The 17850-nt window shown below is 34.6% G+C and overlaps 1 protein-coding gene across 2 annotated transcripts; it reads right to left on the bottom strand.

Annotated features, from left to right (window-relative positions):
• Nucleotides 1-4554: 4554 nt before the first annotated feature.
• On the bottom strand, nucleotides 4555-5947 carry LOC149175972 (dormancy-associated protein homolog 3-like). Of its 2 annotated transcripts, none has more exons than XM_089419811.1 (4): nucleotides 5767-5947; nucleotides 5480-5635; nucleotides 5167-5299; nucleotides 4555-5057 (listed from the first exon to the last, which is right to left on the bottom strand). In XM_089419811.1, exons 1-4 carry the CDS (start codon nucleotides 5885-5887, stop codon nucleotides 5027-5029), a joined length of 441 nt encoding a protein of 146 aa, XP_089275937.1. In that variant the 5' UTR covers nucleotides 5888-5947; the 3' UTR covers nucleotides 4555-5026. The 2 variants fall into 2 exon arrangements, with proteins under 2 accessions (XP_089275937.1, XP_089275935.1); XM_089419809.1 differs by having other exon boundaries at nucleotides 5450-5635; nucleotides 5767-5946.
• Between the last annotated feature and the right edge of the window lie 11903 nt (nucleotides 5948-17850).

Below are 17850 nucleotides of genomic sequence, written 5' to 3'. Positions count from 1 at the left end.
TGATGATATAAGCCAACTGAGCTTCTCTGTATAATCTCCTGCTCTCATCTCCAAAAACTGGGACAGTAGCATAGGACAGATCATTTTGCAATGTTCCCCCTAATCTCTTGATCCAACCTCTGGAAAGCAACATGCCAAACTTGGGGGGTACATCTGCTACCACAATATCCATCATCGTGCTCTTCATGGGCAACTGAGACAAAGTGATTGTTAGGTCTTTGATTAGTCCCAGACATTTCACCTTTCTGGAGTCAAAAGAAAACAGGTCATGATAAGGCTTGGTAATGTCAAGACCCAACTTATCCATGACAGCCTTGGGCATTAGATTATGGCTGGATCCAGTGTCCAGAAGGCAGTTGTGAAGGATTTTATCATGAATAGTCAGAGAGACATAGAAAGATGGGGAGCTGTCTTCACAATTTTCAATCATTGAGCTGAGAATAACAGCTGGTTTGTCATCTTGCAGATTTACATAATCGGTGGAGGCTTGGATGGCATTAGGCTCAAGGGCATCGAGGATAGATTTCTTGAAGGACTCATTCTTCACTAATTCAATCAGAGGTATAGGTATTCTTAGCTTCTGGATTTATGATTGAAAACTGAAAGAAGAAGGGGACTTGTCAAGGCCTCTTACCTTGTGAGCTGGAGCTTTGAGGATGATGGGTTCAACTGCCAGTTGCTTCTGCTTATTACCTTGCTGTACTACAGGGACAACAACTCTTTGAACAGGAATTTCCTTGGCATTATTCATCTTTGACCTCAGATTATATCTGTGTTGATCTTCAGTTTTTAGAACAGCTTCACCATCTCATTCTTGCTTAATTTGGTCATTGAACAATGACTTTTCATAGACAACTAAGGTCAAGAAGGGGGCACTGCCTTTGTCTTCCATACAATGGATCTCATCATCTTCATTAAACTGCTCCTCTTCCATGACTATGTTCTGGAAAGGGGTCTCCACCCTTTGGTCTTCATGGTCATCTTTGCTTCTTTGCAAAATTTGCAACTGCTCATTAACTCTTGTATATGGATTTGGATTTCTAAGAACAAAGATATTAGGAACCCTTCCTTTCCCGGGGTGTTGTTCAACCTTTAATTTGGAGATCTTAGAGGCTAATGACTCTATCATCTTGGTCATTTTGTCTATCTTGGGATTTGAAGATGATGAAGATTCGCCCCTCCGTCTTCTTATATCAACATTTCCCTTGAACTTCTCAGCAATTATGATGTTTGATTCTACTTGCAAGGCTGCATCCTGCATATCAGCCAAAGTAGCACATCGCCTCTCCCTCAACAGTAGACAGGAGTTAGAATCAAAAGCACTGGCATAGGTGAGTTTAGCAGAGGTAGTAGTGGGTTTTACTTTAGCTGGTATCTTGTTTTACATGCTGTTAAACCTCTTATTAAAATCAGACAGCAACTCACCATTTTCCCTCTTTAAGTTCCCAAACTCAGTGTGGTAGTAGAGGAGATCCTTCTTATCCCCCCAATGCTTTAGGAATGCATCATCTAAAGCCTCAATATCTGCTATAGATCTTGGAGTTAGTTCTCTGAACCATTTTCTAGCCTCTCCATCTAGGCTTTGGACAAAGACTCTCATCCACACATCATCTTCACTAATGTCCAAGTTATTAGCATAGCTATAGAATGAATCAAGATGTTCTTCAGCTGTAACACCTTTAGTCCTAGTGAACTTAGGCCTATATTTCTAATATTCTCTAGTAGGCATGGCATTCAAAGGAGTGGGCAGTACGAGAGGTCCATATCTAGCAACTATGATTCTTTCCATTTTGGTAGGTGCTTGTGGTCCTGCCATAACTGTGGTGGTTATAAGGGTACTGACAGTCTGAATGATAGAGGGCTGAGGAGTGACTGATAAGACTAAAGGAGTATGATGGATAGGAGGTGAGGTTTCCTTTGGGCCTACAACAAAAGGAGAACCTAAAGAATAAGGAGCTTTATGAATTTCTGAGATTTTTTCTTCACTGCTAGTATTAGATGCTATACTCTTAACATGTATTTTTTCTATTGCAGGAGTTTCTTGAAGAGATACAGAAGATTGTTTAGATTTACCTGAACTTGATGCTTCTTTCTGAAATACCTTTCTTTCTTTGATGATTTTTTCAGGATCAGATATTGGGTCAGCTTGTGGCTTCTGAGGTTTTCTCCGAGTATGCCTCAAAAACCGAGCCAGAACTATGAAGTGGAGTCGCCAAGAGGTTTGGCCTCCAGTAGAGTTTCCAGATAGATGAGTTCAACCAAAAAAGTGCCCAAAATTTGTCTATCATCAAAGCTGGATCTGTGTCGTCTCCCAGGGAAGCTGAGATTCAGTCTCCTCTCCCCGGCAACGACGCCAATTATGTTATCACTCCAGGAAGCTCTCCTAGGTTGCAACTCGGAGATGCCTGGTAACATATAATCTTCAATATTGTTCTCTGAACTATAGGAATGGATGATGGTTTGGATCAAGCCAAATAACCGTTTCAACTCTATTTTTACTCAAGACATGCATGAACACCCTCAGCTTTACAAGGCTTTAGACCACTAATGCTCAATAGTTTGTAGATTCAATGGATAGATGGAGAATATTGACTGTACTGGTAGATGCATATATAAACACATATGAATGGCTAGCTACATGCAGTAAATGAAGCTTGCAAATATAATTTATCAACGTAGAGATAAGATGACAGTTATCTGGCATTAGACACAAAAGAAACATGAATAACCTATTCAATTGCAAATCCAATTTATCAATGCAGAGATAAGATGACAGTTTTCTGACATTAGACACAGAAGAAATCATGAATAGACTATCCAAGTGCAAGCTTAGAACATAAGAGAAATGGATATTGAACATATAGCAGCAAAAGAAGCTTATATTGCTAGAATGAAGATGAGAAGCTTGAGTAGCAAAGTATCTACAGTCTCCAGAAGTTGAACCCTTGTTCCTCTAAATTTTTACATATTTATAGGCCCTTTAAAATGCTCTCGAGCCTTCTGAGGCTCGAGAGGTATTAATCTATCCCTCTGTCTTTTAACAGCTTGATGCCCCGACAAGACATGTAGGAGTTCAGAGGCCTCTTTCTCTAACAGCGATAACCAATTTCTGGTAATATGCAGTGCTAGCAAGGAGCTCGCTCGTGCCAGAGATACCCCACAATCACTTCTATTGTTTTTGGCTGTGTTGCGTTGTTGATGCTCCATGATGTTTCCGTTTCGGGCTGCATCATGCTGTGATGCTCCATGATCATTTGTTGGTTGTTGTTGCATCGTGCTGTGGCCCTTTTTTTTCTTTTCCAGTCTCTGTTTCCTGGCAATCTGTCTCCCGCCCTCTGTTATGTGGTGGAATGGGTCTTCCGGCCTTTGTAATCCCTTTAAAATGCGAAGAATGACTGTTTTTCTATTAAACACAGAAAACGTTGCAACAATGAGAAATCTCGCCCATCTCTATTCATTTCAGACTTAAAAAGTCCTTAAACATGGCCTATTCCTCCATCGAGTTTTTCCTCTGGGTCACTATCGCAAGTCACTGATGGCCTGTTTCTAGTCTTCCCTTTGTACTTGGAAATATGTCAAAAACATTGGAAATACATTAAAAATTTGCTTTGGCGGACCTGAAATATTATCTATTTCATTTCTGAACCCCTTCGGGTTCAGGTTTTATCGCATTGTCACTGCCCCTTTGTATTTCGTTTAAATAACGAAAATACACAAAATACATATGAAAATGCCTTTCGGCAGACCTAAAATCTTATGAAATAATAGTTATAATACAGTCGGGTCCGGTTCATCGGGTTGCACACATGCCTGTATAATGGCCCCACTCCATAATGTTTCCCCGATTGCAATTCGCCGATGCGATTGATTGCAATTGCATATCGCTTATGCCCCAGGCCCATGGTTAGTGCTCCTTGTAAATCTCCGATAGCGACCCTGCGACGCGATGTGGGCCGTCGATCTGCGCGTTTGATCGATGGTCCACATTGCATCGTTGATCGTTGTTTCAAGTTCCATACTGTCTGCGCCGATACCTACCGATTACCTTCACCGATTGCGACCCACCGATCAGATCTAGACCATTCTGACGGATGTTGTGTGTTTGACTTTGTATGCCTCCAATACTCTGTTTTTGCATGGTTTTCTCTGGTTTTTGCCTCCCTATAGTGCTTTTCCGCCCTTCCAAGGGCTCTTGGCATGCGATTGTTGTGATTTTTGAATGATCCTTAGGCAAATCTTGAAGATTTCGGGAGTGTTAAAGAGCATATTTGGATCCATTTTTGGGCCATTTGCCAACAAGGCTAACAGTACCAACCGTTCAAATTGATTGAGAAGCTTGCCTTTTGCTAGTAAGCAACGATTCCTTAGCATTTTTGTCAATCAGAACTCACGAGCATAGGTTTCACGAGCATAGGTTCCGGCTGCCGGATTATGAACTAACCTAAACTTATCTCATGAGAGTAACAAATTACTCTTACCAATGTTACAAACTTATGTGTAGTTCCATAAACCAAAAAGTAGGCTTTCAAAACATTATATATGGTGTTCACGACATTCAAAGTTTAAAAATAATCTATAGCTATGGTCATTCCGAACCTCCTTTATGCAACATGGAAATAGATCGCTTATTCCTGAGCATAAATTTACACAAACAAGTCCATACCCTATACATAGATGGCTTGTTCTCGAGATAAATTTATACAAACAAGCCCATAACCTATACTGACATTCTGAATGTAAATACAAACGTTAGGTAGACAGAATTAATGAAGCATAACCTATCTTTTAAGCTCGGGTTATAGGCATCAATCTCTATGGGACAAAATTCCTCATCTCTATGTATTTCATTCTCCTTTTATGGGCCTCTGGCACTACATACATAACTCCGCTATAGAAGCCTGCGTAAACTCTCTGTACAAAGATTTGTATTCCTATTTCTGCCACTCCTTGTCATTACAACTGCACTGACAGTGCCCCAGAAGATAGCAAATGAATACTGTGAAGATCCCCCCAAATAATTCACTCTTCATCCGTCTAATAAGGCTCTGAGGACTACCCTGCAATGTCATTTCAAATATCAATAATGGCTACAACATTAGTCTTCAACAAAGACTGAGCAGTCATAATATTGAGAAAACCTAATGTGCGATTGCATGAAAGACTGACCAGTCATAGACAGTCGGGCTTCTCGGCTCTGCTCTCGGAGATTTTTCAGATTTCTTCTTTGCAGCAGCAGCAGCAGGGACGTTATTATTATACTTATTACTTGGCCATGGATTCTCTGGCTCTCGTGTTGTCACTGTCAGATAATAATCCAAATCCAACAAAACATTTATAAATGCAGTCTGACTTGATTTGATGATTGTCATGTAAAACAAAAAGAAAGAAATCAATGAATGACACAGTGCAAAACTGACTGAAAGCAGATCAACTCTCGATGTATACTTACGAGAACATGGTGAGATTGGAGAGCTTGAACCTGCAGTGGAAGATGGATTGTTCATGGAGGGCGAACGAAGATAAGGAGACTTAATAATGGTGATACTATGTGTTACTTGTATGTCTTCGTCATTCAATCGCTGAAATTCTACAGTTGCTGTGCGTTCCCTCAATATTCTCAGACAGACTTTCCCCTCTACAAATATTCCACCACAGAACATTAATTCACTTCAAGCTTAAATGTGCACATCAAACCGAATTAAATTCTGCATTTCAAATCCAAATTCAAATATGTATGCAATTTTACGGTACTGCAAAGCAACCAACCTGGAGCGGAGGCAGTTTCCATGGCAGAATTAGTTATAGTTGTCTTCCTGAGTTTGCCTAGTCCACTGTCAGGGCAAGGGCCGCCTAGACTATCGTCCCACAACTTATCCAATAACCCCATTACACTTACTTCAGGTCTACCAAAAAGATACAATTATCCAGAGATTTTGTGATCCAAAGCCTTCTCCAAGATTTGGCTTTTAAAGGTATCGAAATCATAGATGAAGATTGGGATAACTGTTGACAAATTTACAGCTCAGCAGAATTGGATATGCCAAATCATTTGATGCGTCCTTTGCTGTTTATATCTTATTGGTTTTGGTGACTTGTCAGCTGCCAACAGGTTAGGTAATAAGGTGAATAGACCCGTCACCCAACTCATGAAAAATCCGGGCTCAGCCAATTTGCGAGTGACGTGTAATGGAGCACAATGTCGTTTATGTTCACGTGATAGGGTCCGGTGGGTAGTAAGGCCTTGATTTTTCAGAAACTTAGGATGATTCATCCTCGAGCTTATCATAAAGTACGTGGATGTTTGGCCACTTGGAAGTCAAAAAGGTGACGTAAAGCCGAAATAAACTATAATCATGATTAGTGAAAACCAACCTATGAAGGGAAATTGATCCACGTCAGTTTTAATAATTGTAGTTGGATAGTCGTCAAGGGTGAAGCTATGTTTCATGGCTTTGTGGATGGTGTAAGTGCCGTGTTGCTAAAGCTTGCATTTGTCTCCGCATATTTGTGTTTTTCTCATCTTTCCAGAGAAATCAAGTGTTCTTGGGGTCATTCACACCTATAATTCTATGTGTTATATTTTTATAGAGTAGCTAATTGAAGGTTGCAGTGTAAATTCAAAATAACAAATAATTTATATAAAAATTTAGTTGTGGAAACTAAGTGGAGATTGTTACATAAACTTGAATAGAAAGAAGTTAAACGTGTTTAGTTTATAATAATGATGTTTATGTATATGGTTTGGATGATTCATGGTATATTTCTTATATTATTTTAAGTAATGAGACTTATAAATAGGATTGTAATTTTTCATTGTAAGTGGAGCCAGTGTTGAATTTAGTTGGCTGATAATTTGGTCAAATGACAATAGAAGCTTTATGATTGGCTTTTTCTAAATGAATTTTGGGAAAATAGTGTAGTATTGTTATTTTTAATTATATTTATTTTTCTAGTATGTTTATTCCTAATATGTGGTATTAATTTTATGGCTGTGATTTGTTATATGAGATTATTATGAGAATATGGAGAGATGAGCTAGTGTGATGGGTCAATTTAAGAAGTAATATATAGTAAAATTTATTAGCAGATTTATGGGGCAACATAGCTACATGAATGTGGAACTTGGTTAGACATTAGGTAAAATAATTGCAAGGTGAGGGGATGGTGCTAATTGTAAGTGGAAAGATAGTAATAAAAAAATTATTTGGAAGAAGTTTTTTATTTTTATTTTTTTCTTCTAGAATTTATTTAAATGGGCATATCATTGTAAGACCTAGTAAGTGTTGGAAGTAATGCAAAATAATTTAGAAGTTGGACTTTGAGGAAGTTTATTTTTGAATATTGATTCAAACTATGGTTTTGTATTATTGATTTATTTGGAATTTAGGTTAGTTCTCAAAGAATATTAAAATAAAGTTTAGAATATTCATGTATAATTTTTATTAGAGGAATTAGGAGATATGATACAAATTCTTTACTTTATGATATTAGAAAAAACATGTATATATGGAATGCATTGTGGCACAACTCAAGATAAAAGTTGATAGTTTAATGAAATAGAATGTACTAAAAAAAAAAGTAATTAAAGAAGAAAATTTTCTTAATGCCATTAACCATTCTATACTTGCCACAAAATATGGTGATAAAGATGCTTCAATAACAAAATGAAAAAATAATTATTTATGTATATCAACCCAATAATTCTCACATAAAACAATATTATTTCCAAAAATAAAAATTTAAACATAAAAACCATATAATTTATCAATTTTCATACTAAATTCTCATTTCCTCACATTAACCAGATAAAGTAAAAAATGTAAATCAAACGAAAATATATACACATTTTTAAAATAAGAAAGATAAAAGATACAATAAATATAATAATTATTTTACATATAAACTATTAAAAAAAGAACACTCAATTTTATATAAATATTTAAATAAATTAAATACCTTATTAATTTTTTCAATAATAAAAATACACAATTAAATTATATTAATGATATTTTAAAATACTCCATTAAACTAAATTTTAGATAAAAATATATTTAAAATTAGTAACTTAATAAAAATACACAATTAAATTATATTAATGATATTTTAAAATACTCCATTAAACTAAATTTTAGATAAAAATATATTTAAAATTAGTAACTTCAATGTTGAGAACGTGATTTGTTTTTTATAACCCAGAGATCTTACATGGTCTCCCATTTTTATAATTCATTTAGTTCCTCGCACCTTGTTTAAAATTTAAATTTTTTGTCGTTGGAAGATAGGAGAAAAAGAGTATCTTGTGAGAGAAGTACGGAAGTTTCATTCCACTTAGAGAATAACCAGAAGAAACGAAATAAAGGCCCTTAAAATGTTTAATTGGAAAAATAATGAAATAAGCTCTAAATGCTTCTCCCTAGAGTGTATTTGAAAAAAATTGTATAAAACCAAACGTTTGAGATGACTCTTTTTTTTTAACCGTGGTAGAATTAGTGATTTTTTTGGATTAATTTAGGAAATAAGTTTTGATAATGCACACTCTAAATTGTATTTATATGAAAATAATAATACAATATAAATACATCAACCTATGTATCCAGATAACTAGTCCTATTTTGGATATACAGTTTCTTGATTGAGTGAATATCTGAGCCACACACCAATCTAGGAAGCTAACTATTTTGAGAGAATCTTTCAACCAACTAGTCCTCACCAAACTCCTAACTAATAGTAACAGACTCATTCTAGAATTGATGAGCACAATAAAGACAAGTAGGAATTATATTTTCCAAGTCTGGGTAAGGCCCAACTGCCACCGTAACACCAAGAGTATATCCAAGAAACTGCAAGCTAGATATACTAGATCTTATGATTTAGGAGCTGAGATTCACGGATAAGAAGAGTATACTCCTTGAGCTGAGATCATAATAAGACATATACTCAATAAGATTTGCACTGTTGTCTCTATAGTTTCACCACCAACACTTACTTTTAAAACACATATCATTGTATCTCAAATGATTCGTCCTTACAAAAAAAATAGATGCGGAGTATGATGAGGGTTGAATGTTTTATCCATCGAGAATAGGACAGGGTTGAACGTTTTACCCATCGAGAATGGGACAAGGACCCTAGTGGCCCATTCCTAGGGGGGAATTGAGTCTATTTTTCTGTTTTTTTTAGACACTATCCTAATGCATAATTTCAACTTGCTATTTCATCATAAGCCTATACCTACTTAGTCACTTTTTATTTTAGTTATTTTACATTAAAAATTTAATATCAATTGAATCGTCTTATATATAAAATTTAAGACAAAATCAATTTGAGACAAAACTATTTTAAGACAAAATTCTATATTTAAGACAAAAATAGTTTAAGGCAAAAATATTTTAAGACAAAAATTTAAATTTAAAACAAAAAAACTTTGAGACAAAAATATTTTAAGACAAAACTTTATATTTAAGACAAAAATATTGTAAGACAAAACTTTATATTTAAGACAAAAATAATTTGAGACAAATATTTTAAAACAAAACTTTTTATTTAAGACAAAAACAGTTTAAGACAAAATTATTTTAAGACAAAACTTTATATTTAAGACAACAACAATAGTTTGAGACAAAAATATTTTGAGACAAAACTTTATATTTAAAACAACAGTTTAAAACCACAGTTTGAGACAAAAAAAATTTTGAGACAAAACTTTATATTTAAGATGGTGACAACTTAAGAAGAAACCCATTTAAAACAATTAGCAATTAAGACAAAAACATATCAATTTAAGAATTGACTATAAAAATAAAGATGTACATCAAAGAACGGAATTTTTTTGAAACATTTAAACTGGAATCTCATGCGCGCAAACTCAAACAAACGTTATTCAAACAAACACTCCATGCTTGATACACCAAAATCAATAATTATCTCACCTATTTAGGTTTAACATAATATACCCACTTAGTTTTCATCCAACGTTACAAAGGGAAATGGACGACGACTTCATTACCTATTAGGTCAACCTCATACCCGCTTAGTTTTCATCCAACGTTTCAAACGGAAATGGCCGACTTCATTACCTATTAGGTTAATCACGACGTCTCGTTATATTTAAATATGGAGCACCAGGAACCATCCGTCTAATAATTTAATTTGCTTATAGGAACCCACTATAAAGAATCCCATTATAAAGAGTAGAAGGAAAGGAGTTCACTCCATTGAAAATCCATAAATAAGTTTAAAAATGTGATTATAATTATTCATATTGTCCCACATATCCTAGCTCTATGTTATAAATTAAAATATTTACTATTCAATTACATTAAAAAAAATAGATTAAGTAGAATGACAAAGACGTTTTTATTTTTTATTCTTAAATAGTGCTTTAATTATTACAATCACTACATAAATGTTTTTAATAGTGTTTATTGACAGTTGGATTTCCTTTTCGGATTTTTGTGTGATGGAGTGTTTATTGGCAGTTGTATTTCCCTTTTGGGATTTTTGTTTTTAATTATGTAATAATATTGAAAAGTACACACAAATATTATAAAAAGTTGATGTAAGATTGCATTTTTTTTGGTTTTTCTATTATATAATAATATTAAAATACAATGATATAAATATGATCAAGTTTTATAATAATATAGGTATATAAATATTTATTATTTTTTAAAGGCATGGAAGAAATGTGTATGTGTTTTGTAAATTAGCATAGATATTTTATAGGAATAATTGGTCACAATAAATTTGATAAAGTTATTGAAATATTTAATGATAATTTTTTCTTAGAATTATATGAGTTGAAAAGTTAGAAATAGAAAATAAGAAGTACACAAACCATCAACAATATACACAAAAATTTGATGGAAACTTGACTAAAGTGGGGGATGGTGGAGGAGGGTAAATCGATTTAGTACAATCACGAACATTAATTTAATTTTAAACTCATTAACTAAACTTTTTAAATGAGCAGCTTAACACATAATTAACAACAAATTTAATATGTGAACAACAAGAATGTGTGAACTAAAAACATCACATCATCACATAAAAGCATCACACATTAACACTAGAAATAAGTGGAAACCCATAAACGAAGAAAACCATCACTTTGTTATTGTTGTGATGCAAAGGAAAGCTCCTACTCTCTTCTTACATCTGATTTTATGTAGGCTCCAACCTATAGGAGGTTGTTACCTCGATTTTTTGCGAGCTAAAACATGAAAGAAAGCTCCAACTCCCATATATTTTTGGTAGACTACAACCATAGGAGGATTCTACCTCAATAGGTTCCAACCTGTTATTTATCAAGATACAACTTGAAAGGAGACTACAATCCCCTAATACATAAAAAAAATAACGTGTTGATTTACCTTGTCTCTGCACGCCTTCATTTCTGTCTCAGCTTCTTCCTCTCTTCATATCTAATTTACATATCCTCTCTATGTGTACTAGGTAGTTGATGAACAAGTCTACAATCAACTCTCACATTCTCTCCTTCTCTAACCTATAACATTGCAACCTCACACATTTTTATAAGAAAGCTTTGATGGTTGTTGGTATTCCAAACATGAAAATGAAGTGAAATGACTTGTCTTTTTGTGTTTGACTCATTCGTTTCACACCTTTGGATATTTTGAATATTACAACAAATAAATGTTTCACCAAATATTATTTTCAACCAATAATTAGATCAACAACATAGTAACCATAGCCTTTGCAACATCCATTAGCAATGCATAAGCAGTTACAACACATCACAACATCAAAGCATACAAACATTCTTCATGCCTTTGCCTTTGCCTTTACATTATACCTTTGCCTTGCATCACAACAATCTCTGCAACATCTTTTCCTTTTCCTTTTCTTTGGATCACAATATTTAAGCTCAACAATCATATGCATATACGAACATAAGCAAGCCATCATCACATTGCTCCTTTGCCATCACATCTTTGTTGCTCATTTCTTGCTTCTTTGCCACTCATTTCTTGCTTCTTTTCCTTGTTGTTGCTCCTTTGTCATCATTGACAACAATGTCATCAATATCCCCCTTTGGCATTGATGGCAACACACTCCTTACCTTAGCTCCCCCCCGCTTTGACATCAATGGCAAGGGTACAATAAATGATTTATCTTTGTTTATGACGGAGAAGACTATATGCTTAATCAATGTGCCATTCAACCTTCTTACCGTTGACCACATACAAAGAGGCCTAAATAGTTATGGAAATCTGCTTGTCCTACTATGACTTCACTTCAGTTACAAGAATCTGCTTATAGGGAAACATTTCTATAGTGGGTTTTCTTTAAAAGCTACATATAATGTTTCATTAAGAGCCAAAGTTTCTTTTTTAGATAAAGAAACAATAAAATCCACTTTCTTCTTATGAAATTGAGCAACACTGTATAACATCTTTCAACTAAAAAATCCAAGAGAGCATTGAATAAAGAGATAAAATTCTCCTCAACTAATTTAGCACCATCTTGAATAATTGTTAGCACCATCTTGAATAATTGTGATAATTTGGAAGGGAATTGAGATGAATATACATTTTAAATGGTGCTACAATGTATTTAATGAATATGAAATATATATGCATGAATTATAACTCCTAGTATGGCCATTGCAAGAATAATTCCCAACGCCTAATGTACTATTGGGTATAAAGACCTTTGAGGTATATAATCTATCAAGTGCATCCATCGATGGCTCTCAACGGGCACAATATGTTGGCAATGCGGCACAATAAGTTGCTCCAAAAATATTAATGTTGCTCTGAGTAAGTTAAAGTTGTTTGCAACGTAAAATGTTGTCCAAATTGTATGAACCCAATGAATTAACATGCTCTCCATCAATTCAATTAAAAAAATGCGAAAAATGCTTCTCTCCAAAAGGAACAAACACTGTTGAAAATGTTGTGGCATATTCAACGTTGTTGGCACATATCGAAGCATATTCAACGTCGTGGCATATTTAGTACTTTACATAAGGCTGAAATTATAATATGTGGCCACTATACCAATTATAATGTGTGCAAATTATAATAAGAGTTCCCATTATAAATAATATGATACTCTCCAAATAATTAGTGTGTGTTGCTCTATAAATAATATGAACGCCTCGATATTACCTTAACCATGAACTTAATCGTGTCATTACTACCTGCTTAGTCAGAATAATTGATAAGGTGTATACGTAACTCGCATGACAATAAAAGTCTTCTGGGCACTTGAGTAAAACTCTTGAAACTTTTTATATTCTGCCTATCCTAGTACATAGACCTGATAAATATGTAAATTCATGTTACTCTAGTCATCAGATCTCTCAAGCAGGTAGTTTAACGCAGATATAGCACTGAATAATACCGAGCGTATGATAAGCAGTGATGTTCTATGTGCGTTAACCGGTTAAGTGAGAGAATTTCACACGTTTAAGCCTCTAAGTACTCACTAAATAATATTGAACCATTAGATATATTAATTCGTACTAAGGATTAAAACCAAAGTAGTATTGTTATAGTTTGACAACCATTAAATAAACACGTATTCAATTAATGGTGTTAGGTATAGATTTTATACCCAATCACTAAGTACGTATTCAATTCGCTTTTACTACTATGTTATATACTTAAGGTAAGACCTATATGGTGCTTCTATAGTCCCTCATGCTGAGTACTAGTGATTAATCTGACTGGTATAATGTTAATTTGTAATCCATACACCTGTAAATTGTAATGGTAATTGCCATGATTAATTTATTTAATTGCTAATAAGATTTGTTACGTCACTATTACTACATAAAGAGGGTTTTAAGATAATATTTGAGATAATTTTTGGGTAAATTGTCTTAACTTGAGACAAAAAAAAAACTTGTCTATTGGCTTAAATATTGTCTTGTCTATTGGCTTAAGTATTGTCTTTAAGCAGGTGTCTAAAAAATTATTGTTTTAAAAAATTGTCTCTATAAAGACAATATATAACACAAAATTTTTTGTCTCTCTGGAGACAATTTCATTTTTGTCTCTCTGGAGACAACACTATAGATTAGAGACAATATGCCTTTAATACTAGCTATTGTCTCTCCAAAGATAATAAATTTTTTATTTAAAGATCACGTCTGTCTCTCTAGAGACAATATAAAACAAAGAATCCAGAAATATCTCACCATTCAAATAAATTGATATAAAAACATTTATTGAAAAATAAACTAGAAAATCGTTGATTAATTCATGTGAGGGCACAGTGGAATCAAACCACCAACCTCCTGCTTGTAAGGCAGACACTCTTCCATTGAGCTAGTACACTTTAAAGAATTATGTGAAGAGTTATGACAGTCCTTAAAATTACATATATAAGCATTGATTTAAAAAAAAATGCTTGACACATGATCTATAATCTTTATAAAAACTATAATCATGCAGACCCTATTTTTAACTTACTAAAATAACTCAAGGGAGTTACCTAAATGTCACACCCTGCAGCATGACCCACACAACTTGTGGAGTCCATTCAATGTATTGCTACAATGCCATATTATCAGCACAAGAATGAATCTGAGCACGAAAGAACCAATAATATCAATCATCGACAAAACCTGCTAACAAGCTTGTTTACATATTCCAAACATACTATATGTTGCATGTGAATGAAATTTTCCTAATCACCTAAGATATTGATTTAAATTGCCCATCTTACATAATAACTACACCCTCGATTTCAACCCATTTACAATGAGGTATCTGTACAAAAACTGATCTAATAGTGTTTCTAGACATTGATTTAAATGCCCATTTCACATAATAATTCAACCCCTTTACCATGTATCATCTATACAAAAACATATCCAAAATAGTCCATGATGCCTTTATGTGTAAAGGGATAAATTTGTACTTCCCTTGGTCTGCTATAACTGTTCCAAATCAGGTGAAGGGTTTCGAACTGAGGGCATGAACACTACAAACTCTCAAGATGCTGGAGAACAAGAGGTTCCCTAGATTCCAATCATAAATTCTTGTAAATTCCAAGCTGAAAATTGGCATTCTTCAAGATCATCAATAACACCAAATGCTGCAACTAAAAGAGATGTTAAGTCCTACATCCACGAGGAAAAAACTCAGTGAGATCATGAAATGAATTGACAACATAAATGTATTGGCAAACAAATCATCTTTAACTTTGCAAATAGACAATACTAACCTTCAATTTCAAGAGGAACACCAGAATGAAGACCCTGATCTTTAGGAACCTAGAAATGACCATGCAAATCAATAGCCTGCCTCAAGCACATAGAAGATATCTCATTAATAAAAAACACCCCAAACATCGGCTATGCTTCTATGAAAAATACAGGTAATGCTAAGAGAGTTGATTATGGCTGATTGAATTGTAGCAAAATGATAACATACCTCAATATTTGACAAGCTTTTGTCAATGCATTTATAGACACCTCAGTTAAATCACATCGATTGAGAGCTAATTCATGTAAAGGTGGCGGCCCAACTTTGAGTAGCACAAGAATTTCCTGTAATCCATAAAAGTAAATGTGGCTCCAATCTCCTCGGGTTCATGTCAGTGAATGATTATCCAGAGACATATTAATAATTATGTCATTTTTTTCAATTTAACAGTCCAATTGTAATAAATATAAATATTCATGTATTAGATACACTGTAATGATAAAGTGCTTACTTCAAGAAACTAATCTGAGGGTTGGATATTCTAGAGTGGTGATATTCGAGCACATGACATGTTCAAATAGTTAATGTTAGCTTAGATATACAATATTTTTACTATTAAAACTCATCCCTAAAAACATAGTGGTTTTGACGTTACTTTTCCTTACAGTTGTAAGAGCACCCAGACAATCCCCATATAACCCCATATCCTTTGCATAACTCTGAGAAATAAAGCATTTAGCACCACCTCCTACAAACAAACGAACAGAGTATGCATCTACATCAAGGCTTCCACTTCAATAATATACTGCATTGAGTTAATTTGGATTTGTCACCAAACGCTCAGGAAGAGTTGAAAGAAGATAAAATTTTGCAAAAGAGGTCCAAAACTATAAGACAAGGGAAACATGACCTTTGGTAGATTGAGTTGAAGGGACAACTTTGAGGAAAAGCTAAATCGTACACCAGAGAGAAGGTGGAGGAAAAAATTCCTCACCTCATTCTATAAAATATTTTGGGGACCAAAAGCCTCCAAAAGTAAGGAGGTGTGATATGAATTGGATCATTATATTGTTTTTCATCCATCTCGATGCATTTGGAGTAGAAAAAGTGGAGGAATAAGCCCACGAGACCATTTTTACCTGTGGGACCCAGTTTGGTGAAACAAGGTCTAAAACCTTCCGGGAGCACTTTGAGGAATCAAAAAAAAAAATTGGGGGTAAAACTTTGTTGCTTTACTGAAACACCTTTTCTTGTTATTCTACACATGGAGACCATTCCAACAACACAAGGAGCATGTCAATCATAGTATGTATGCAAAAGTTATGCCACTCAGAAGTTGACCTTCTTGTTTTCACACCTATAGTTCAGGAGGATGCGGCGCCAGCCCCCATTATTTATGGAAAAGGGGCTAGCAATGTGTTTGTGATGTAAAAGACTCTAAAAGAGTCTATTTCTTAACTCTAGTTAAGAGTTGATGTAGTCAAACTTAACCACTAGTAGGCTATCATGCTATGTTATAACTAGGCCACTAGGAGGAAGAGGCATTCCATTCTTTCGAGCATTTTGTTCCATATATGAGAAAATATAGTCAGGAGAGATAGGAAATGGAGCACAGAGAGAGGATTTGTGCACTGTAGCAGCCCACGAGCCACATGCATTACTTCTTTGTACCCGCATCCATATTTATAGACATAGAAAGAGAGCAAAGTGGCCTCACCTTCTAGTTGGTTTTTTTCCCGAAAGGGTTTCCCACAGAGCATATCTTGTGTCTTGTGTGTGTGTCTGTGATTATTTTTTCATTCTATATTTCTATGCATAATTTCCATTCGCATGCATGCACTAATTACAGATAAATCCATGGATCTTAAAGTTTAATAAACTGTAATAGTGTAGAATGTTCAGAGTTTTAATATAATATTATTAGATCTATTGTGACGAACTATCCAGTGGAATATCCACAGTGGTTTACGAATCAATGTAATACCCTCATTGCTCATAATGTAATTAAATATTATTAGTTAGGTTAGTGAGCGAGAACAATGTTATGAGGCCTACTTTCCCATGTAACCAAAATAAATAGTTTGTGGGGCCAGCATACCCAGATGGATATGCTTTTAAAGGCTGTGAGGCGTTAGAGCCTAAATTTGTAATTACGTTGTAATAAGAGATTATTAATAATAAAATAAGGCTAGTTGTAGATGCCACTCCATGAAAAGAGTATGGGGGGGGGTACAACTCTAGAGAAAAATATAACATTTGGGGTTTTTTGGATGAAAGTGTGCCCTAGGATCTACATGGCTTCAGTGAGTGCCACTTGGCTAGTTAGGGCCATACAGTTATAAAAGGTTATGTTTTCCTTGTAAAGGGAGGGATTCAATTAATACTTCACGGGGTGACTAATGAGTCAATGAGTCTGAAGGTGGACTTTGAGATTAGGTGATAGCCAGTGGGTCTTGGGGTTGGGCTTTGGATTGGCCCAAGCACGCTTATTAAGTTGATTATTCCGCATGGATGCATTTGTTATGATGTCAACCCCTATGTTGGATCATGGAGCTTGGTGCTCTGAGGGTATGTTGGTCCTGTTATGGCCTAGTGCCATGAAGTTATGGTGGGAACTTGGTGACATTTTGTTGGCCTAGAAGGTGTATGGAGCCCTGAAGTAGCATGTCTA

Source organism: Pinus tabuliformis, chromosome 4_1 (assembly GCF_031772625.1).
Source record: "Pinus tabuliformis cultivar Carrire ecotype Pingquan chromosome 4_1, CPIR1, whole genome shotgun sequence".
NCBI lineage: Eukaryota > Viridiplantae > Streptophyta > Pinopsida > Pinales > Pinaceae > Pinus > Pinus tabuliformis.
Note: the sequence above shows the minus strand (reverse complement) of the source record. Positions and strands in the feature narration are given on the sequence as shown.